Raw genomic sequence first — 24,353 nt, forward strand, 5'->3', positions numbered from 1 at the left:
TTTTGTCTCCTCCCCAGGGTCATTCCACCTCTAATGACTAGAAAATAAGACGGCATAATTTCTACCGATTGCTTCAATTCGTATAACTTGGAAATCCCAGCTCCAGAGCCTTCACGGAATCATCTGAGTTCTCCGTTGCCAACTGTTCACAGTACGTCCTCTCTCTCTGCCAGACCTGCTTCCCTCGCTCCATTACAGGTGGTGCTCACAAAAGGACACAGTAATCCTCCGGCATACAAATCTCCAACTTGTAGTCCTGGGAACCCACCCTAAGATAGTTCGTATTGAAAATGGTCCTGAAGATCAGATTCTAAAAAGGGATTTGGAGTGGATCACCTGCCAGCCCGCTGCTAGTTAGAACCCTGTCCCTGGTGAGCGGCACCTGCCATGCTGAGGTGATGTGATTAGTAATTTGAATCCACTCCTGCAGGGCGGTGCCCAGCTGTGGTTAAATAAATAAATAAGCAAGGAGTTGTGCATTTCACTTACTGTGCTCACTTTTCTTTCGTACCATGGACGAGGCTGCCACCTGCAGGAGAAACTAGAGAACGCCGGGGGCTGAGGAGCTCACCCACTTAGGGAATCGGTACTGTGAGATGAAGTCTCAACGCCAACTCCATCTCCCCATGAAGTTAAATCAGCTCCTAACTTTTCACAACTCCTGAGCAGGTTTCTACAGAGAACCAAGGTTTCAAAGAATTTGCGCAGCACAACTTTTTACAAAGTTAACGTTTTGTAGAGTGCTAGGTGCCCAGTGCTTTAGTCCTTAATCCTCACAACAGGGCTGTGAGTTTGGAACTATTATTATAAACATATCCACATGGAAAATGAGGAAATTACATTTTAGTGAACACTTGAAGCCAACAAGCTGGAATGGATATAATCAGAACTCCAGGGACTGCCAGAATGCAGGTTCCGTAACTAAGTAACCACCTCCCGCCCTTCCCGAGCATGCGCAGAAAAACACTACAGGCGCTGCTAAAGGCGGGCACTGAGGGGCGTGGCGGGCCTCTTAGAGCCCAGCATTCCCTTCGTGCCGCCGCCAAGATGGCGGCGCCCATGTTGCGGTGCTTTTCCCGGTGCTGGTGGTCTGGGACCCCAGGCTTGTCAGGAGTTTTGGCTCTGGGGCTGCGCAAGGCCCACTCGGGCGCTCAGGGTTTACTAGCGGCGCAGAAGGCTCGGGGTCTGTTTAAGGACTTCTTCCCCGAGAGGGGTACGAAGCTAGAGCTCCCACAGCTGTTCGACCGTAGCGCGGCGGGCTACTCTCCTCAGACTATCTACTGTGGCTTCGACCCCACGGGGGACTCGCTCCACGTGGGACACCTGCTAGCGCTGTTGAGCCTGTTTCACTTCCAGCGAGCGGGCCACAACGTGATCGCGCTGGTGGGAGGCGCCACCGCGCGCCTGGGAGACCCCAGCGGCCGAACCAAAGAGCGCGAGGCGCTGGATGCGGAGCGCGTAGGAGCCAACGCTCGCGCCCTCCGCCTCGGGCTTGAGGCCCTGGCGGCTAATCACCAGCAGCTCTTCACTGATGGGCGGACCTGGGGCAGCTTCACGGTGTTGGACAACTCGGCCTGGTACCAGAAGCAGCACCTGGTCGACTTCCTGGCAGCTGTGGGTGGCCACTTCCGAATGGGCACGCTGCTGAGCAGACTGAGCGTGCAGACGCGACTCCAGAGCCCCGAGGGCATGAGCTTGGCCGAGTTCTTTTACCAGGTGCTCCAGGCCTATGACTTCTATTACCTGTTCCAGCGTTATGGATGCCGGGTCCAGCTGGGTGGGTCTGATCAGCTGGGCAACATCGTGTCTGGATACGAGTTTATCCACAAGTAAGCGCCTTTAGATCCTCAGAAATCCAGGAACTACCTTTACACATTAGCACCCTGTAATTCATGACTAGAATGGTGGAATGCTGCCCTTCATTCAAGCCCTTATTGGTTTTTATCCTTATTAAGGATCTATAAGGGGGTTCATGACACTGGCAATTGAGAACTAAAGGGCTGAATTAAGAGTATTAAGAGCTGGAGGCGTATTCCGGAACTTAAGAGGAAATAGACCTCTACTCAAGATTCAAATTGGGACTGTTTCACTTAAATCGCCCTGTTTTTAGTTTGAGAAAATTATTTTGTTGGCTTCGGTAACTGGGCCCCAGATTTTGCTTTAGTTCTTACTCTCCATGAAACTAGTTCTAGTCTCCAGTTGGCATCTCATAATATTTCTTTTTGCAACTCCAAATATTTGCCAAGTAATGCAGATTTTAATGACTTTCTCTTTTTGAGGAAGATGAAGTATAGAGCTAGCCCATGTCCTACTGAGAAAAACTCATTTAAACGCCCCTTTAAGCAACCCCTTTAGTGAGTGCCTCCTCCTGACTCCCCTTCACCCAGCTTTCTGTCTTTCCTCCTGACCTTTCAAAATCACTTCCTTGGCTTGCTCAAGTTACACGTGCAGTTGTCCCAGGATGACAAAATGATAAATGCAAATGAAGGGTGAGTGCTGTCACAATATATAACAGAGAAAATAATACAGATTTAGGTCACATTTTCTTGGAGCAAGTAAGTAACCAGGCTGAAATGTGAAGGGTGAATAGTGGTGGCCTACCACTACTTGTGCTTGAAGCAAATCATGAAGTTTGTCTTTATGTATAGGTTGACTGGAGAAGATGTATTTGGAATCACTGTTCCTTTAATTACAAATACAACTGGAGCAAAGCTGGGAAAGTCTGCTGGCAATGCTGTTTGGCTAAACAGAGATAAGACATCTCCATTTGAATTATATCAATTCTTTGTGAGACTGCAAGATGATTCTGTTGAAAGGTGAGTTCTTAATAGTTGGCTGAGAAAAACTAATGTCATAAGCTCATATAATTTTATTCTTCGAATTCCAGTATACCCTTTAGAGTTCCTTGGAATTTTTTACTTAGATTTTTATTTAAGGCATAAACCATTACATTTTAGAACTCTAATTTTAACTATGTTTTAGACACTTTTTGTTAATTAAAACAGACAACCACAGTGGTTGACTAGAAAACTTACAGCCAAGTTACTTTTATCTGTATCTAGCAAGGAGTTTATTCCTTGAATGTTCTACTTTTTTTTCCCCCTCCTTTGATTTTAAATTTGACTATGCTTATTTTTCTGTTGTTCATCTCATAGGTATAATTCTATGATAAAAGATAAAACAGTTTCCTTCTTGAATGTAACATAAACACGTTTAAAGTGATTTTTCTCATTAATTCACATTGCATTATACTCTTGGAAGAGTATGAGAAAGCAAATATACCTGCAACAAAGAGAAAATAAAAATATTGTATCTTTAAAATAATTTAGGAAGTAATTCTTTTAAAATGTTTAAGACTCTTCTGAAGAATATCAGAAAACATTATTGAGCAAAATAAAGAAGATCTACATAAATTGAGAGTTATACCATATTCATAATATAAGAAGATATCAGTTCTCAGTTTGATCTGTATGTTCATTGCAGCCCCAATCATATATAAGCAGGCTTTTATAGGAAACTTGACAAACTAATTTCAAGATTTTCCTGGAAATAAAAAGGACAAAAGATTGGCCAAGACAATTTTGAAAAACAGAGTGGAAGATGTCATGACTTATTGCAAATTTATAATAACTAAGTGTATTTTTTTCTTTAGATTTATTCTTAGCATGCTTGATGATAGAGTCCTAGTGTTTTAATGTATCAAAAACTGATATATTAGGGGCTGGGGTTGTGGCTCAGCGGTAGAGCGCTGGCCTAGCATGTGCAAGGCGCTGGGTTCAATCCTCAGCACCACATATAAATAAATAAATAATAAAGATATTAAGGAAAAAAAAACCTGGTATATTAGGCTACTTATGTAGCTCAGTGGCAGAGTAGTGCTTGCCTAGCGTGTGTGAAGCCCTGGGTTCAATCCCCATCACTGCAGGGGGGAAAAATGATATTTTTTGAAAAATTTACTTTCTATTTTGTTCTGATATATAGGAAAACAATTGGTTTTTTTTTTCTCTTGGGTTTTTTTTTTTTTTTTTTTCTACCCAGTACTGAAGATTGAACCCAGGGTGTTCTACAACCAAGCTACATCACCAATCCTTTTTTTGTTTTTATTTTGACATTCTCACTGAGTTGCCTGGGCTGACCTCAGACTTGGCAATCCTCCTGAGTAGCTGGGATTAGAGGTGTGCACCACTGTCCCTGACAGCTTAATTTCTATATATTAATTTTGTATCTGACAACCCTACTAAACTCACTTATTATTTCTAAAAATGACTTTGAAGTATAAGTTTAAATGTAAGGTTAAGAAAAGAGTCCAATGGGATGAATTAGAGAATAAAGACTAGCATATTTCTAACAAAGGTTGCACTGCAGAGAATGGAGTAAGACAGTCTTTTCGGTAAATATTGTTTGAATAATTAGATGTGAAAAAAAAATGAAACAACCTTATATTGCATACGAAAGTCAATTCTATATAGATTATAAATGTAACTCTATGATAAAAGACAAAACAGTAAAACTCTTAGAAATAGAAAAGTAGCTTCATGAGTTTGGGATAGGGAAAGATCTTAAGTGGGACATAAAAGGAAAAGATTGATAAATCAGACTAAATTAGAATATAAAGATCTGCTGTTCAGCAAAAGTCACCATAATCAGTAGGAGAAGTTATTTTTAGTATATGTACTTGATGACCTTGTAATTTCTCAAAAGGGCTGGAAATGTGGCTCAGTGGTAGAGTGCTCGCCTAGCATGCATGAGGCGCTGGGTTCAATCCTTAGCACCATATAAAAATAAAATATACTGTGTCCACCTAAAGCTAAAAAATAAATATTTTTTAAAAATAATTTCTCAAAGCCAATGAGAAAAAGAACTCAGCAGAAAAATAGAGACTTGAATAGGCACTTCACAAAGTTCCTCTCCAAAAGGCCAAAAGCATAAAAAAAAACCCTCAGCCTTAAGAAGAAAACTGCAAGATGAAAGCGCAATGAGGTACATTTATTTACCCTCTATGATGGCTAACCATGAGAGTTAGCAATACCAAGTGTTGGTGTTTTAGTCAGCTTTTTGACTGCTGTGACTAAGAAAATCTGACCAGAACAATTTTAGGGAAGAAAAGTTTATTTGAAGGCACACAGTTTCAGAGATTTTAGTCCGTAGAAAGCTGGCTTCATTCCTCAGTGCTGGAAATAAGGCTGTTCATAAGGGCGGGAAAGTGTGGCAGAGGGAACCACCTCATATGATGATCAGAAAGCAGAGAGACAGACTCCACTCACCAGATACAAATATATACCCCAAAGCCATGCACCGAGTACCCCACCTCCTCCAGCCACACCCTACCTGCTTTCAATTACCAATCCCATCAGGTGATTAATTCACTGATTAGGTTAAGGCTGTCACAATCCAATCCTTTTTTGAACCCTCTCGAATTGTCTCACACGTGAGCTTTTTGGGGGACCCTACATCCAAATCATAACAAGTTGGTGAAAATGTTCCATGGTGGTGGAAGAATAAATTTTAGAGCCGCTTTAGAAAGAGAAATTGAATGTGTAAGTAAGCTATAATCCAGCATTTCCTCTGCTGGGTACATACCCAACAGAAGTTAGTGCACATGTGAGAGAAATAAATGAGGATATTCAGAGATGCAGTATTAGCATTTGTCCAAAAATAGAAATAACACAAATACTCAGAACAGAATAAGTAAATGTATTATGGGGTATTAATAGCATGGGATGTAGTACATGTAACATCATTGCATGAATCTCCTAAACTTAGTTGCCAAAGTAGCCAAACACAAAAATACATTCTATATTTCATTCATTCATAGTCTTTTTTTTTTTTTTTTTGCATCTGAGTAGTTTTCTCAGTATTCTTTTTTTAATTTGTTTTAATTAGTTACATAACAGCACAATGATCTTGACATATCATACATTTGAGTCAGATGGGATATAATTTCTCATTTTTCTGAGTGTACAGGTTGCAGAATTACATTAATTCATATAGTCTTAAAATGAGGCAAAGCTTGCTGGACACAATGGCATATTTGTAGTCATACACATTCAGGAAGCTGAGGCAGGTGGATCACGTGAGCCCAGGAATTTGAGGCCACCCTGGGCAACCTAGCAAGACCCCAGCTTAAAAAAGAAAAGGGCGGGGGGAACTAAATGATGCTGTTTAAGGAGGCCTACTGAGATGTTAAAAGAAAAGTGATTATCATTAAAAGCAGATTCGTTACTTTGAAATATTTGGACTTCATTAGGTAGAGGCAGTGTTGTTATTAATCAAAGTGATGGCTATGTAGATGTTCGCTGTATAGTGATCCATTAGCTATATGTTTGCAATTAATGTTTATTATGTGTTATATTTCACCAAAGAAAAAGGTTAAATAAGAGGATACATATAAGAATGATATTATTAATATCATTTATTTAATGATACTATGTCATTTATGTGTTTATACAATACTTTGTGGATTCATACACATAAGCAAAAGTATAAAAACATGCTTGGGAATGATAAACATAAGTTTAGATTAGTAGTTATCTCTGAGGGCAAGGAAGGAAATGTTATGGGGCTGGAAACTTCATTTAGATCTATATCATTTTATTCCTTTTAAAAAGTAAAGATAGAGCCAGGCATAGCACATTCCTATAATCGCAGCGATTGGGGCAGCTGAAGCAGGAAAATCACAAGTTCAAGGCCAGCCTGGGCAACTTAGTGATATTCTGCCTCAAAATTAAAAAGGATTGGGGATGAAATTCAGTGGTAAGAGTGCCTCTGGGTTCAATTCCTAGTATTAAAAAGAAGAAAAAGATCAAAACAAATATGGCAAAATAGTATTATTTCTTCAGTCCCACTGGTGTATGCATAAATATCTATTATTACTTTTAGTACATTTCTGAACATTTATTTTCATATTTAGAAATAATTTAAAAGAAAGCAAGGTATTTTTTTAATGCTTTATTTTTTTTAATGTTTTTTAGTTGTAGTTGAACACAATACCTTTATTTCACTTTTTTTTTTTTTTTAATGTGGTGCTGAAGATCGAACCCAGGGTCTCGTGCATGTGCTGTACCTCTGAGCCACAACCCCAGCCCGAATGTTTTATTTTTTATGGACACAATACCTTTATTTATTTTTATGTGTTGCTGAGGAGTGAACCCATTACCTCACACATGCTAGGCAGGTGATCTACCACTGAGCTACAACCCCAGCCCAAGCAAAGTATTCTTTAAAGAATAAGGGAACTGGAAAGAAAAATTAAGTGTGTGATGTAAGTGTAACACTGAATTTCTTGTCCTAAAGGTACCTGAAACTCTTCACTTTTCTGCCTCTTCCGGAAATTGACCATATTATGCAGCTGCATGTCAAAGAACCAGAAAAGCGGAGTGCTCAGAAACGACTTGCTGCAGAAGTAACAAAGCTTGTTCATGGACGAGAAGGACTGGATTCTGCTAAAAGGTAGCCTTTGGAATAATTAACACCTCACAAAGTTATTTATCTGATAAACTTGAGAAAATTTAGAGCTATTTTACAGTTATCTTGTCATTTATCACTGACAAGGATTGTCATTTGACTTAAGTATTTAAAATCGTCCCTCTTTATTGGAAAGATTATCTTGCATGAAGTTTATGAATTATACATGATAGATGCTGCTGTTTGAAAAACTTGTTGTTTGCAACATAGTGGACACTCCATTATTGGAGTAATGAGTATTAGAATATGTATTTGGTTAAGCACTTACATGATGTGGCTTTTAAATGTTTTTTTCAGGTGTACACAAGCCCTTTATCATAGTAGTATAGATGCACTAGAGGTCATGTCGGATCAAGAGTTAAAAGAGTTGTTTAAAGAAGCTTCATTTTCTGAATTAGTTCTTGACCCTGGAACAAGTGTCCTAGATACATGCCGCAAAGCAAATGCCATTCCAGATGGTCCCCGAGGGTAAGGTTATTTAATTTTTTGATTCACAGTTAATTCATGGTTAAATGTGACATTCTGTAGGATGTGTTCCCAGAGAGGGTGTTTCCCCAACAATGCTTGAATGGCATTTCATTCCTTATAGAAGTTAGGTTGATCCAAGAATAAGATAAAAACTGAGTATTTATGAAAATACCATACATTTTTCTGTGAAGTACAGTACTCTATACTTGTCTCTTGTTAAGTCAGTTTTTCAGCATGGGAGATCTTGTGTTGGAGGGACTGCCTTGTTTAGTAAATGCACTAGGATTAGTCAGCTTAGGGACACGGTTACAATTTGAGAAGTGATTAAATTCATACAACCCCTCTCATATTCTGATCCTCATTATTTTGGGGAACAGTAGAAGTTTCCCAACCTATTTAAAATATTAGTTGAATTTCTTAAAATGAAATAAGTACAGGATAGAATTTCATGAGGCTGGTAATATAAACTATATAATATTCTCCTTGGGAATTGCATTTTTCTTATTCAGGAAGTGGGTAGAATATTTTAAATTTCAGTTACCCCATACTATTAAGGAATAATACTTGGCTCCACAAGAAGTAATTTGGCATATAATTGACACTTGTTCATTCAAAATTGAGGAAGGAAATGTAGAAGGAAAGCATTAGTCATAAGACCTGGAGTGCTTCATCTTCATGACTTCGAGCAGAAGTCAAATAGTTATCAGCTCATGGTTACGAGTGACATTTGTTATATTTGATACTTGCTCTTTCAGTTGTTTTGGATTATTTGCCTCTATCCTTGAGCCCCAAATTTCACCATTGTCTAATATACTAGTTTATTTAATATACATTGAGTTTGATGGTAGTATCATATACATACATACTCTATGTACATACTCTTCTGTTTTTAAGAATTTTCTTCACTCTGGAAGCATTTATTCTTTTGTATGGTGTATTTGCTGATACTGAAAGTTTTACTCCTACTTAGGTAACCTTAATTTAGCCAGGGTTCTAAGTAATATTCATTTGTATTTTTATATTGTATAAACTAACTAGGGTCAATCTGTGTATTTGTTTACTAGAGAAAAAGAGGGAGGCTATCTCAGCTCTTGATATCCATTTCATAATGAATGGCTTTAATTAAATTAATTAATTGAATTAAATTGAATTAATTAATATGAACATGGTACATGATCTGGAAACAGCCTAAAATAATACTTCCTTTAAAAGAAAGAACTGTCTTATAAAGTCCTTTTTCGTTGAGTTTTATAAAATGCCATATAGTAGTTAATTATGAGAAAAAACTTTTGCCTTTCTTTCATACTTTCAAGACCCTCTTTCTAGCCTCTTTATTTTTAAAATAAAAGGAAATAAAGTTTTTCCTTTTAAACAATTTACTATTTTTTGCTGTCTCAGAATGTAATTTGTAAGGATTTTTTTCTCTTTTTTTAGTTATAGATGGACACATTACCTTTGTTAGTTTTTTAATGTGATGCTGGGGATTGAACCTAGTGCCTCAGGCGTGCTAGGCAAGTACTTTACCATTGAGCCACAACCCTTGCCCCGATTTTATAAGCAAGTTTCCTAAACACTTTTGTAGGTTGCCCTGTAGTTGTCTTGTGTCTGAGGTAGTTTATTAAAGCACCATTGCTGTCTCTCTTTTGGAAGTTTCTTTTCTGACTTTTTTCCCTAAAGAAAGGTGGGTAGCAGGCTATCCAGAAAATGAATCTCCATTCCTGTTCATCTTAATTTTTAAAGGCACTATCAAACTGGATAGTTCTGTGAAAAGCTATGAAATAACCTACCTCTCTATCCATGAAACAAGAAACCTACTGTTTTGCCTATTATTTGCTTCTTTTGAAGGTCATTAAAGGGAGGCAGAGTCAAATCAAATGAACATGAAGTGTAAAAAAATTCAGTGCTAAATGGTTAAACTTAAAGAGCTTCTGAAATTTAAGTGAAATAGTGATGTATCTTTTTTGGGGGAGAGGTCAACAGTGATTGATCTCTCTAGTTACTAAATGTTTCTATTTTTAGGTATCGAATGATAACAGAAGGTGGAGTCAGTATAAATCATCGACAAGTAACAAATCCCGAGTGTGTTTTAGTTGTTGGACAACATATTCTCAAGAATGGACTTTCCTTACTTAAAATAGGAAAAAGGAATTTCTACATTATAAAATGGCTTCAGTTATGATGAAAAATCCTTTTGGTTGTTCAGACTTACCCATCATTCATTCTCAAAACATGAAAGGTTGGCTTCAGAACAAAAAACAGAGAATGGAATATATATTAGACCTCACAATGTGAGTAATTTAATTATTTTATAGATTGGTTAATAAATAAGTTGTTTATTTAATGATGGTTTATTTCCTGATGGCACAAACATTAAGGACCACTACAGAAAACCATGATTTCCAGGATTAATATTTTAAAAATTCTGCTTTACAAAAAACTTAAATGGTGCCTTTTCTATGTCCCCATCTTTCTTGCTCTGCTTTGGAGTGATAAGAATGAACAAAAACTGGATATGGTGGTGCATACTTGTAATCCCAGAAGCTCGGGAGGCAGAGGCAGGAGGATTGAGAGTTCAAACCCAGCCTCAGCAAATTAGCAAGGCCCTAAGCAACTCAGTGAGAACCTGTGTCTAAATAAAACACAAAAAAGGGCTGGGGATGTTGCTCAGTGATTAAGTGCCCCTGAGTTCAATCCCTGGTACCAAAGAAAAAAAAAGAGTGAACAAAAGAATTGTGATACTTTTATGTCAGGAACTGAGCACTGATCCCATTAGTATTACATAGTTGTTATAAAACTAGCAGTATCTCTGGTGTCCTTTTAGAAATGGAAAACCTATTGGAAACATAATTTTCTGGCTTTTTTGTTAAGAAGCAGAGTTCTCCTTAGAAAAAGAGAAATGTTAGATGAGGCCATAGCTAACATTATAAATTACTTACAAGTTCTTCTCAAAAAAAAAAAAAAACACACAAAAATCAATACTTGACTTTCCAGAAAGTTTCTATTTCAGTGTTCCAGTCCCTTGCTTATGGTTTCAGTATTATTTATTCACAGCCTTCTTTCTTTTGTCAGTGGATTCCTAAGGGTAGCATTTCTTTTTTTGTTTTTTTCTTTTTTGTACCAGGGATTGAACCCAAGGATGCTTAACCACCCAGCCACATCTCCAACCCTTTTTTACATTTTTTAGAGACAGAGTCTCCCTGAGTTGTTTAGGGCCTTGCCACATGGCTGCAGCTGGGTTTGAATTTGGCGATCCTCCTGCCACAGCCTCCTGTGTCTCCAGTTAGATTAATCTGTTCCCAGGTAGATTATAACTTAAGTAAACAGAAATCTTATAAAACCAAGCAAGTAAAATAATGTAAATATTTCACCAAAAATGTAATCATGTGAGAACATCAAGATATCCAGGTAAGGGAAATTTTCAGGTCAAACTTGGATTTGGAAATTTGGAATCCGGACTGAGTTCAGCTCTGCATACATTAGACATATTAATTCTCCAGAACTGTTTCCACATCTGAAAAATCATTTCTACGAGGATCAAGGGAAACACACAAAATGATCAGAATTCTGAAAACCTTACATGCCACAAAGCTTGGCTTTCGTGTTCAGATTCCAGCTATCCACTACCTGGATTACTTGGTGCACAAATGAAGAAATGGAGATATAACAGTGATTGTGAGAGACTAATAGGAAAGTCATAAAACCTTAATTACAATGTAAGTTGTACTGTTGGGTTCTAAAGTAGATTTAGATGTTAAAAAGCTATAGTTAAACCTGTCTCTGAGACAAATTAGAAAGAATTCATTTATTGACAAACTTTTTAAATATCATTTCATACCAGCAATTTTATTTACACAGCAAAAACATACAGGTATCGTTTATAAATATGCCAGAGATCATCTCCACACTTCAGAAACCTCTCTCAGTTTAAGGGCCAACAAAGGAAGACTTGCTTCTTTCCAAAAGTTTCTTGCCTCTTTTTTTCTTTATACAAAATGTGTAGTACTAGCAAGTGCATTACCATAGCATGTTTTTAAAGCTAACATTTTCAGTTTAAAATCTGTGCTGGAGAAAGGTGCATTGTAATTGTTTTCCCTTACAAATTCAAAGGCTACAATGATAGTCATCTGATCTCTCTGGAAAAAAAAAAAAAAAAAATCATGGGTGGCTATAATTTCAAAACTGATGTTCAATGGTGACAAGAGTGATTTTGTTTTTGAATGTGCTAACATTTTGGGAGCATGCATCCACTGTCAAGCTGGTACTGTAAACAGATTCAAAGTAGTACCATATTTCAGACTGATTTTAATTGTTTTATATGTGTATGGGATCCATCAGTTGCAAGCCTGTTGTTTCTCAGTAAATGGGTACCATAAGTTAACATACCATATCTTTCCTGCCAGTAATCCTTCACAAATATTTGGTCATAACCCGAAAAGAAAGTTTAATATTTGCAATATAACTTTTACTGACTGTGTAATCTGTTAGAGATGGAGTAGACATTTCTACATATCTTGAAGGTTTTAATGTTGTAGCTCATGCCAAGAATCACCTGGCCAACTTTCACCAAGTTGTAAACCTCACTCTCACCCCCTGAATGCAATTTAATATCCTATATTCCTTTAGAAGTAGGTGTGTCTAGATGTTTTTCTTTAACAAAGTTCCGTCAGATTTACATATCACTATTCTAATATATTTTGTTGGTATGGAGCAAAAGTACCTATTACCAACAAATTGAAGTGGGACTTAAAATCAGTCTATTTTTTTAGTGAATTTTGAATCCTGATGTCAATGTCCCATTTAAAAGATATATCTAAATTACTATTACTATATTTGCAAACTAAGGGTAATTTTATTGTCATTGGCTCTTCTGAAACTTTAAGGAACTGGCCATCATTACTGAGTCAATGAAGTAATTTAAGTCTGCATGGTTTCAATGCAGAGAATTAGTTTTCAGGTCTAATTTTAATGTTTAATGCACTGGACAATGTGGACCCAGAAGAGGAAGGGCTATGTGACTGCACAGTATGTACCCTGCATCTTTATCAGTATTCCAGATCCTCTTATGCATTCAGCTTTCTTATTAACAACAAAGGCTGCATAGATTTTTTTAAAACTAAATTGAAGGACAGGTGGAATACAGTGAGGAACTTGCCAACCCACATCTTTCAAAGCCAGGTCAGTTTATACAGTGCATGCATTATAAGTCTCACGAAATGTCTTCTGCTTTCTTCTTGAAGAACTATTGCAGCAGCTTTAAGACTACTAACAGAGACTACATGGGTCATCTTTATCCACAGACAAACTGCTTTGTACAACTAGAACACCAACAGTTAGTTCAAATGAAACTGTTGAGAGAGAGAGGGAGATGTATATGTGTGTGTGTATATATACATATACTGTGAAACTTTAGAAACAGCCATTTATTATTTGGATTAAATGTGATTTGTTCGGTGATGCAGAGTATACTTTTCAGTGTATAGCCAATCTTCACATGAGCAGATTCATACCATTGCAATACACAGGAGTTCATAAATAAAATTCTACTCAAGTAGGCAGTAACTAGCAGGTTTCGAGTCAACAGTCTCAGTGTTACATAGTTCTCTTCACCAGAGATGAGTCTCTCGGATTTCAGCAATAATTTGACTGGCTCCTTGTAATGCCTGCATTAAAAGAAATAAAAACTTTAAAATGCTTATTGAATTTACATTAATATTTAGATGTTAATCTGAACTTTGTAGAGAAACTGCTCCACTTTTTATGTAGATTTTTACTAATACCTCTTCTGGAATTTGAATCTATTTAAGGACCACCAACAAAAAACCCAGTTATAATATAAAACTATATATCTAAGGATCAGAATGTATTTTATACTATATGAATGAGTATATCTACAATCTAAGTAAAAAAAAAAAATTGAAAAAACTTGAAATACCTACCTTTAGCATATCAGCTGCTTCTTTCCTACGCTGTGCCATGTCCTCAGATTCAGTCAGAAGATCATCCAATAAAGATGATTTATACAGTTGTCCTACTAACTCACTCTGAAGAGTATCTTTCACATGATTAACCAAAAAATGCATTACTGCTTTTGGCACACTGCAAAACAAAACCACATTATGAACTCTGGGTAAAAATTCTACTTCTAAAAACTTTGACTTAGATTCTGGCCTCAGAATATTTCCTTAATGCATAATTACCCTTAAAATTTTTGCATAATTATAATCAAACATAAGAACAGACATAATTCTTGGTATTTTATGTTTTTTCATCTGTCATTATTCACAATATCTAAAAAGTGTGAAAAACTCATATCTCAAACTGATGAATGGAAACATAAAATATGGTATCTCCATATAACCTAGTATTAATCAGCCGTAAAAAGGAATTAAGTATTGATTCATGATACACTGTAGAAGAACCTTAAAACATGTGATAAGTGAAAAGAGACCAGACACAAAAGACCACATATATGAAATGTCTAGAATAGACAAATCCATAGAGATGTTAAGTCAGTGGTTTGGGGGTGAGAAGTCACTGCTATTAGGTACAGGATTTCTTTATGGGTTAATGAAAATGTTATAGAAGTAGTGGTTAGCATCATATACCTTTCTGAATATGTTAAAAATCACTGTAAAGTACACTTAAACAGTCAATTTTATGGTATTTAAATTCTTAAAAATAACAAAGACCTCTGTAGAAGATAGGGACAATCAGAGAAACAAAAGTAGGGCCTTTTTGGAATTTTGTTCAATCTACAATGTAAAATAATTATTTCTACCACAAGCTATAAGTTAAAAGATTCTATAGGTAAAAAGATAACTGATTTTACAGATAAAATCATTACTTTCGATTTTTGAATTACCAGGTTATTTGGCTTTTTATTCCTCTGTACAGATTTCTCTTACCTCCTACAGATTCCCACAAATTACATACAGAATATTTTCTAATAGACAAAGCTAAATGATTTTCCTCTCTCTATTACTGCATGAAACAACATCACATGCAACACCAAAGAAACAACATTAGGCAGTGAACACAAGAAAAAGCATTCTGAATTAGAATGAAAAAATATATTTCCCAAAGAGGTTTGTTTTGGTATTTCAGAGAATCAAATCAAATAATTAATGAAGCTACAACATTAAATTTAGGAAAAAAACTTTTAAAATAACAATGTGGCAATGAATGCCACAAAAGAATATCTATTAATAGCGTTTTCTGATAACATCAGGTCAGTCTATGTTAGACTATCTAAATCTTGCTGCAATAGTTACTCAATGTCTATCAGAGAATCCATTTGACTTAGGATAAAAAGCTAACCTAGGGCTCAGGTTATAGCTCAGTGGTTATAGCTTGCTTAGCATGTGTGAGGCACTGGGTTTGATTCTAAGCACCACATACAAATAAATAAGGGTCCAACAATTTTAAAATATTTTTTAAAAAGCTAACTTAAAATTTTTAAAATACATATATTTTCAAAACAGGTGATGAACTCATTCAGTGGTATTACAGTCTGTAATTTATATTAAGTAAACACTAACCTGTCTTGAATATTCTTTCTGACAATAAGAAAATATGATTTGATGAGTCGTTCAATAACTTCACAGTCTCGCTGTTCACGGGCAGATAGTTTTCGTGCAACAGGAACCGGCTAAATGGGGTAAGGGGGAAATATTACTAAAACGTTTTGAGACTTACTACTTCCTTTTATCTCTGGAGTGTCTGCCTACTAATTTGGTCACCTAAACCAAATTCTCATGGCTTACCACATCCAGCAGATTGACAGCATGGCCTTTTTGTGGACTGGCTGGCATAATTGGAATTGGTTTTGATTTTTCTTCAGCTAATAACTCTTCTGCTTTTGAAGTTTTCAACATTCCTCGCCAGTTGCCTGTTGTTGGTTCTTGAGCACCATCTCCGACCCCACCACTTCCAGGTGCAGCCTGAAAAAACATGTTCCAAAACCTATACCAACCATATCATATTTGACATTAACAAAGTCTACTTTCTTTGATAGTAGTCAAGAACACATATCCAGCATCCGTCTGGAAAACTCCAGATAAAGAGAGTCAGAGAGAGATGATGGGTAGCATATAACTAGAAACCTGAGCTACTGAATAAGAGAACAGAATAACAAGTTCTGTTTTAAACTTGTTTTCAAAGCCTTGACCAATTTAGGACCTATTTAGTTCCCTTTTTCTTCTTTATCATTTGCTGTCTTTTCAAAAATTTCCTTCTCCCACCCCTCTAATACTAGACTGTGGAAAAAGTATATGTTGCCCTTAAAAAATAAAACTACTTATTAAAAGCATATACAGAAAACAGAAGTGCTACCCTGTGTTATCTCTTCGAAGTCATCTTAAAACACTGTCAATCTATGACCTCACCTAAAGCTCTATGAACTGATGTCTCCAAACTTGAAGAGTTTATAATTTCTCAAAATTGGTTTACATTCCTAATAGTCACCCAAAACACCACGAGGTAAAAGTAGAAATTCTTTATCTTAGGTTGATAGTCACTTCAAGCTGCCTAAATTGTGGAATAACTGAAACACTGTAAGCTCCCTCAACATCTACCCTCCTGAGAAAAGATCCCCTGAAAGAAATCTACTGCTCTTATTAAATACAGCTGCTTCTGCAACATTGTAGCCTGGGAAAAATGACTTAATGAAAAAAGCATGAGTCATCAGCATTTCAGAGATTTTTTAAAATACTAAGATATTAGGATTTAAAAGTTGATTATATAAATTTAGCAGCAGAGTGTTATGGTAGTTACAAAAATGGCAGTTTCAAGTACTGTTCTAAATTAACACTGGCCAAAATCTGTCTCTAGTATGTTAAAGTGAGTTCTTTCTTTCTTTCTTCTTCTTTTTTTAGATGTTAATGGATCTTTATTTTATTCATTTATTTATATGTGGTGCTGAGAAACCCAGTGCCTCACACATTCTGGGCAAGCACTCTACCACTGAGCCACAACCCCAGCCCATAAAGTGAGTTATTTCTAAGTGAGGGCTTAAGTTATACAAATTTAAATTATACATACAATTGTAAAATGAGCAATTATATTTTAGTGCTTGCTAAAGAAACAAGAATGATAAGTCAAATGAAATTATAAGGAAAATGAGCACATTCCATGAATGCAGTGGCATGAATGAAATAAAACTTGTGCAATAATTTCAATGATCTGTTAATATTAACACAGTGGCTGAGAGAACTTTAAATCTGGCTAGTAAGTAAGGAAGGGAACTAAAAAGCAGAAAAACAAGAAATAGGAATGGTTCTGAATAATTTACATGTTATCTAATTTTCCACTAAAATGGTTATCAAGGATTAACAGTAGTCTCAAACTCTCACAGTCCTCGTTTGTTTTAAATTTGCTTAAGCTGTCGAAGCACATCTTTATAAGCTATATATTTTGAGTAAAAAGAACACACAATTGGGAAGCATGAGCAGCATTAGAGGAGATTATCCATTAGTCTTGAACAGATCTCAGAACCTTTTAAAGAGGAAATGTCCAAAAGTACAATTTCCATCTCTGAAATCTTAATTCCCTGCCATCAAAATGCAAAATTTAAAACTAGTCTTGAAAGTAACAGAAAACAGTAGGAAAGCCTATTATTAATTTTAAAACAATGTTAGAACTGGACTCATGCCATCTTATAAGGGTTAGATAAAAGGACCGTTAGGAACATAACACAGACAACAAGAAATAGATGGCACTATACAAACAGGTTCCTCAGTGGTTTTGAAGACAGTGTTCAGTGAAAACCAAAAATATCAACATTTCCATTCTGAAGCAAAAGACTCACATTTTTAGTTTCTCTTCTGCTGTCCTGAATTAACTGTTAAAAGATATGTTAAAACATGCAATTTAACAAGCAATATTTAGATATCAATGGCTTGAAATTCAAAAAATGAAGGATAATTTCCTCTTTAAATTACTTTTTCTGTGTACATCTATACTGCAAGCAAAAGCACCAATATCTTAAAGTATGCATTGTTATATAATTTTAAAATTTCAATTATACTAAAATGATCTGACCTTAGCATAATATCCCATATCAGTATTCTTTCAGTGTATTGTTTCCAGAAGATTATGTTGCACGAAACAACTAGGCATGCAGGCTTAGATTAAGAATCACAACAGACCTTGCCATCAGCCTCAGCAGAAGCAGCAGGGGAGGGCTCCTGGGAGGCAGGTGCCAAAGCACTTGGAACTTTAGAAGACTAAAGGCAAAAAATGCAGGGAAAAAAATCAAGGATGCCAAAAATGCATTCAGAAACTTTCTATAAATGTGAAAAATGTTTCCCCTCTGTAACAAAATAGTAAGATAACATGAAAAACAAAGTAATTGTGGGACATAAAATTGTTTATTCTGCCTTATTTCCTATATAATCGTCATCTTTGTTGAGAGTTTTTTTTTCAGATGAATATCAATACCTAAGAAAAATCCAAATCCAATTCATTTTTATTTTTAGCATTTAATAAGGTAACAGATTTCCATACATACTTTAATTTATCATCTCTATGGTTATTCCTGGTAATTAAAACCTGTTAATGTGCATATTGTCTTCCCACTCCAAGGAAACCTTATTGTAATAAAATCATTGACTGAATTAATTTTTAAAAAGTCTTGACACTTAAAAGCTACCTTTAAATATTTATTCCAATGCATCCTAAATGCCATTACCTTTAGATTACTCAAAGCCTATTTTAAACTTGCATACCTTTATTCAAACAATTAAATAGTTCCAATGGAGTATTAGAGAAAAAAAAATTACTTCTAGAACTGAGTAATACTCTGAGGCTTACCCATCCGTCTTTAGGAATTAAGAATATGCTTTAAAAATACTGGGTTTTTTACCTTGTCTCGTGATACAGCTGAAGGTAATTCTCTTGCTAGCCTGTTTCTCCTTTGTTCCTATAAAGTGCAACCAAGCAAATCAAACGTGATTATCAGAATACTGAGATTTACGACTACTAAAAAATATTCATCTTAGTTGAAAAGTGTGGCATAACTTATAGATATATCCTCTCACTGTTAGGACTCATCCCATAATTACATTTTAAAACAAATAAATTATTTAACCCAGTGCTTCTCTCAATCATTTTTTTTCTGCCCCAGCACACCTGAGGGATACAATACATCAGTAACAGTGGCTCCCTATACCAGGATTCTCTAATAGGAGCAAAGGACCAAAATGTTCTTCCCTTTCCCACTAAAAAAACACTGATTTATAATGTTCCTACATAAGTGTGGAACAAAAGCCTTCAGCATATCATGTAGAATTCGAAGTGCACAGATCACAGAAAACTTAAATCCTTTAAAAGTCACTCTAACCTGCACAGCTTTGCATTAAATTCAGACAACTCCCACAACAAAACTGTTACTTTGTCACTTGAAAAAGTATCTGTGGTTGGGCTGAGGATGTGGCTCAAGTGGTAACGCGCTCGCCTGGCATGCACCGGGCACTGGGTTCGATCCTCAGCACCACATAAAAATAAAATAAAGATGTTGTGTCCACCGAAAACTGAAAAATAAATATTTAAAAAATCTCTCTCTCTCTTCTCTCTATCTTAAAAAAAAAAAGAAGGAAAGAAAGGAAAAGTAGCTGTGGTTGAGGTTATTCTTTAAAATAGTCTGTTAATTCTAAACTGTATCCAGGAAATAATGTTTATAACAGAACTTTCTGTAACTTCACTAATTTAACACACTGATCACTGCTCACTGTTCTAATTTGCTCTAATTTGTCTAACTATGGAACAAAGCTATAAAAATTATGTTAAATTCAAATCAATATGTACTGAGCATCTGCTGTGTCCAAATATCATAACAGGTGCAAGATCATGTAGATATGTAGATGATAAACAGCTCTCTCACAGGCATCTTCAAATACAGTAGAAAAGCAGTTAGGCTAAATAAAAATTTGACCCACTTTAATTTTTTCATGGGAAATTAACAATGATAAAATACCAGAATTAAACAGATTCTAACAATCTGTATGTGAGAATAAACTACAGAGTTAATAAAAAGTTAACATGTTAAAATGTACATTGTGAGAGGGATATAAAGGAAAAGCTGGAGAATGGGAATTTTCACCCTAGCCAGAATTTTCACCCTAGCCCTGGCCCCTGGCAGACCTGGCTTACTTGCTTTATTAACTGGACAGGTTACCAACTCTAGTAAGCCTCAATTTCCTAATCTAACAACAACACTATCTACCCTCAGAGGGTTACTATAAAGATTACAGGTATATCCACTTAAAGTTGTAGTATTTCTAGTATCTACTTAAAGTTCCTTGGTAGTCATTAAAACCAGAGGCATATTCGTTTGTAGAAAAATACTGATCTGAAACTATGTTATATGACCTTATCAGTATAACAAAACTGTTCCAGATAAAGTTTTCCAAGAAAAGTTGATTTCAATGTTACAGGAACTAAATCCTTAAACTAAGAAAGAGTACATGTGCCAATTTTTAAAACAACTGCTATCTACTTTCTTTTTTTCCCTTGTTATTGGAGCATTATAATTATACATAACAGTGGTATTGGTTATAGTATAGTCATATGTGCACACAATAAAACAGTATACTTTGATCAGTTTCATTCCCCAATACCTCTTGTTTCCCTCTCCTCCCTCTTCCTGATCCCCTTCTTCTATTCTACTGATCTCCTTTCTGTATTTTTTTTTAATTTGTTCTAATTAGTCATACATGACAGTAGAATGCACAGAATGCATTTTGAAACACTGTCCACAAAAGGAGCACAACTTCTCATTCCTCTGGCTGCACATGATGCAGTCACACCAGTAGTGTAATCATACATATATATATAGTGTAATAATGTCTGTCTCATTCTTCCATCCTTCCCATTCCCACAATCCTAACCCTCCCCTCACTCCCTCTAGTCTACTTTCTGAGTGAGAGTCTTACAGTAGGCACTTTAGAATTTTTTTGGTAATAAAAAAAACTACAGCTCTAGTAGGTAAAAAATAGTTCAAAATACCTATTAAAGAGAAGGTGCTTGTTTCCTATAACAGAGCTCAGCAAAATAAATACTGAAGGAATAGTTGTTCTTAATTATGAGCCTCAGGTTCCTCATCTGTCTTTTTTGTTTTAATTAGTTATTATACATGACAGTAAAATGCACTTTGATACATCATATATTATGGAGTATAATTTCTCATTCTTCTGGTTCTACATGATGTAGAATACCACCAGTTGAATAGTTACATATATGTACATAGGGTAATAATGTCTGATTCATTCTACTATCCTCCCTACCTTCATACCCCCTCCCCTCCATCACTCCCCTCTCCCTAATCTAAAATAACTCTATTCTTTCTTCCCTAGCCACCACCCATCGTGAATTAGCATCTGCATATCATAGAAAACATTCAGCTTTTAGTTTTTTTGGATTGGCTTCTTTCGATTAGCATGATACTCTCCAGCTCCATCCATTTACTGGCAAATGCCATAATTTCATTTTTCTTTAAGGCTGAGTAATACTCCATACACACACACACACACACACACACACACACACACATATATATGTGTATATTTTTTTTTTTCCATCTGTTGAAGGGCACCTAGGTTGGTTCCATAGTTTAGCTATTGTGAAATGAGCTGCTATAAACATTGATGAAGCTGTGTCACCATAATATGCTGATTTTAAATTCTTTGGGTATAAAACGAAGAGTGGGATAGCTGGGTCAAACAGTGGTTCCATTCCAAGTTTTCTGAGGAATTTCCATACTGCTTTCCATAATGATTGCACCAATTAGCATTCCCACCAATAAATATATGAGTGTACTTTATTCCCCACATCCTCAATATCATTCTTCTATACTTACCCCTACATCCCCTTCCCTCCCTTCTCCCCTCTACCCAATCTAAAGTAACTCTTTGTATTTTTGGTAACTGTCATTCTGACTGGAGTGAAATGAAATCTTAAGAGTAGTTTTGATTTGCATTTCTCTAATTGCTAAAAATATTGAACATTTTTTTGTATATTTGTTGATCAATTGTATTTCTTCTGTCAAGTACCTGATCAGTTCCTTAGCCCATTTATTGATTGGGTTGTTTTTTTGGTGTTAAGTTTTTTTAATTCTTTCTATATCCTGGAGATTAATGCTCTATCTGAGGTGCATGTGATAAAGATTTTCTTCTGCTCTATAGGCTTTCTCTTCACATTATTGTTTCCTTTGCTAAGCAGCTTTTTAATTTGAATCCATCCCATTTATTGATTCCTCATCTGTTTTTAAGCAAAGAGCTGAAGATAACCCAGGGTCCTTTCCAGATCCCAAATTCCATGTTTATAATCTCTCTACCCATATGCAGAAGGGGAGGTATGAATTGAAGGGGACTCAATATTACCAGATTAGGGAGTAGCAGGATAATGTGTTCTTGGAGAAAAATGTCAGAAGAAGAAAAAAGTAAAAAACAGTTTGTGGATAAACTGCTGTAGCCATCAGTCTTGACTCTCAGATCTTATTCCAACTTGTTACATTAACTTCATATGGAAAGAAGGTCCTTGCATACACCTCAATAGTAGTAAAGAGTACTCTGCTTTTCTTGAAATACTTCCTTCACAGCTTTCAGAGCCAAATGAAAACAATTTTAAACATTCACCTTGTTTTATATACTTTAACCTGAATAAATTACAACACTTACTGAAATGAAGCCAGGCAGTCTTTTGACACTAAAACAATGTTTTTTGTTTTTTTTTTTTCCTAAGCAGAAAACAAGAATAATGCCTCCAAGGCATTATTTAATTTTGAGAAATTAAATTTAAGAAAACAATGTAATGACCTCAGGTGCATATTTGCTGGAATATAACAGACACTACTATGACATACCTGTTTTATAGTTAACCCATGTTAAGTTTTGATATAACTTAGTTATTTAAGATTTCTATCTCTGAAAAAAGACAATCTGAATTATATTTACCTCTATATTATTGTTCATTAGCCCACAAGCATCAGCAAAATCTGGATGTTTTGTGTTGATGTAAGCCAATTCAATTGCCACTAAGTTATGGACCTAGAAAATAAAATAAAATTAGGCTATTATACAAAATTTTACTTTGAAAAATTTATGTATGACTTATTATACAGACAATGATGAAAAAAGAAAATCATGCCTAAATAATTATACTCCCACTGATAAATCGTATGCCAAATAATGTTACTTGCTGTACCTTTTAAATTGGCATTTCAGCATTGAAAATTGCATTTCTTTATGGCATTTCCTGATAAATGGATGGAACTGGAGACTATCATGTTAAGTGAAATAAGCCAATCCCAAAATACCAAAGGCTGAAACTTGTCTCTGATATGTGGGTGCTAACTCACAATGGATTGGGGGGAGTGGCTGTTTCACTGGATTCGACAAGGCTGAGTTGTGGGGGATAGGAAGATGGGAATGGGAAAGACAGTAGAATGAATCAGACATAACTTTTCTGTGCTCATATATGAATATGTGACCAGTGTAACTCCACATTATGTACAACCACAAAAAATGGGAAGTTATACTCCATTTATATAGGATATGTCAAAGCACATTCTACTGTCATGTATAACTAAAAATAATTTTTAAAAAAGTTTTTTTAAGAAAATTGCAGGGCTGGGGATGTGGCTCAAGCGGTAGCACGCTCGCCTGGCATGCGTGCGGCCCGGGTTCGATCCTCAGCACCACATACAAACAAAGATGTTGTGTCCGCCGAAAACTAAAAAATAAATATTAAATTTCTCTCTCTCTCTCTCTCTCTCTCTCTCTCTTTAAAAAAAAAAAAAGAAAGAAAGAAAAGAAAATTGCAGCCAGGCTTGGTGGCTCCCACCTATGACCCCAGCGGCTCAAGAGGCTGAGAATCACAAGTTCCAAGGCAGCCTCAGCAAAAGTGAAGTGATAAGCAACTCAATGAAACCCTGTCTCTAAATCAAATACAAAACAGGGCTGGGGATGTGGCTCAGTGATCAAATACACCTGAGTTCAATCCCTGGTACCCCCTCCCCACCGCAAAAAGAAAAGAAAATTGCATTTCTAAGGAAGAAAAATGACATTAAGCTAGCTTAGATGTATTTTACTATTAGAAAAAAAAAAAAAGTTATCTACCTGACATAAATCTAAGTTCCAAGCCTTTAATAGGCAACTTTGCTATTCAAACTTCAGATCATTCATTATTCCAGTCAAAGTTTTAGTTCAATAATAAGAAAACAGTTCATAACCAGGCATGGTAGCACATGCCTTTAATCCCACCAACTCAGGAGACTAAGGCAGGAGGATCATAAGTTTGAGGCCAGCCTAGGTAAGTTGGTGAGACTCTGTCTCAAAATGAAAAAACTTTTTTAAAGGTCTGAGGATATGGCTCAGTGGCAAAGTACCACTAGGTTCAACACCCAGTACCACAAAAAAAGCAAAACA

General features: G+C 35.9%; 2 protein-coding genes across 9 annotated transcripts in view; one reads left to right on the plus strand and one right to left on the minus strand.

Moving 5' to 3' along the window:
- Positions 1-1,028: 1,028 nt before the first annotated feature.
- On the plus strand, positions 1,029-10,273 carry Yars2 (tyrosyl-tRNA synthetase 2). 2 transcript variants are annotated; one of them, XM_027934163.2, is made up of 5 exons: positions 1,029-1,829; positions 2,649-2,816; positions 7,294-7,449; positions 7,762-7,932; positions 9,952-10,273. In XM_027934163.2, exons 1-5 carry the CDS (start codon positions 1,048-1,050, stop codon positions 10,109-10,111), a joined length of 1,437 nt encoding a protein of 478 aa, XP_027789964.1. In that variant the 5' UTR covers positions 1,029-1,047; the 3' UTR covers positions 10,112-10,273. The 2 variants fall into 2 exon arrangements, with proteins under 2 accessions (XP_027789964.1, XP_071466085.1); XM_071609984.1 differs by lacking the exon at positions 7,762-7,932.
- Positions 10,274-11,719: 1,446 nt separating this feature from the next.
- Dnm1l (dynamin 1 like) overlaps positions 11,720-24,353 on the minus strand; it is a 58,971-nt gene continuing 46,337 nt past the window's right edge. For 4 of the 7 annotated variants that reach the window (XM_027934110.3, XM_071609981.1, XM_071609982.1 and 1 more), the window contains 8 exons: positions 22,881-22,973; positions 18,794-18,850; positions 18,078-18,155; positions 17,738-17,770; positions 15,696-15,872; positions 15,471-15,580; positions 13,869-14,028; positions 11,720-13,592 (listed from right to left, as the gene is read on the minus strand). In XM_027934110.3, coding sequence (XP_027789911.1) covers positions 13,536-13,592; positions 13,869-14,028; positions 15,471-15,580; positions 15,696-15,872; positions 17,738-17,770; positions 18,078-18,155; positions 18,794-18,850; positions 22,881-22,973 — 765 coding nt within the window. In that variant the 3' untranslated portion in view covers positions 11,720-13,535. The remainder of the gene's footprint in view (positions 13,593-13,868; positions 14,029-15,470; positions 15,581-15,695; positions 15,873-17,737; positions 17,771-18,077; positions 18,156-18,793; positions 18,851-22,880; positions 22,974-24,353) is intronic. The other 3 variants (XM_027934112.2, XM_027934111.2, XM_027934113.2) reach the window with 3 other exon arrangements.

The sequence above is a fragment of the Marmota flaviventris genome, chromosome 3 (assembly GCF_047511675.1).
Source record: "Marmota flaviventris isolate mMarFla1 chromosome 3, mMarFla1.hap1, whole genome shotgun sequence".
NCBI classification, from domain to species: domain Eukaryota; kingdom Metazoa; phylum Chordata; class Mammalia; order Rodentia; family Sciuridae; genus Marmota; species Marmota flaviventris.

Bases quoted from the DNA above. Each gene is read 5' to 3' on its own strand.
- Yars2 (XM_027934163.2), top strand. From the start codon at position 1,048: ATGGCGGCGCCCATGTTGCGGTGCTTTTCCCGGTGCTGGTGGTCTGGG. The intron at 2,817-7,293 runs GTGAGTTCTTAA...CTTGTCCTAAAG, and splicing joins CAAGATGATTCTGTTGAAAG to GTACCTGAAACTCTTCACTT. The intron at 7,933-9,951 runs GTAAGGTTATTT...TTCTATTTTTAG, and splicing joins ATTCCAGATGGTCCCCGAGG to GTATCGAATGATAACAGAAG.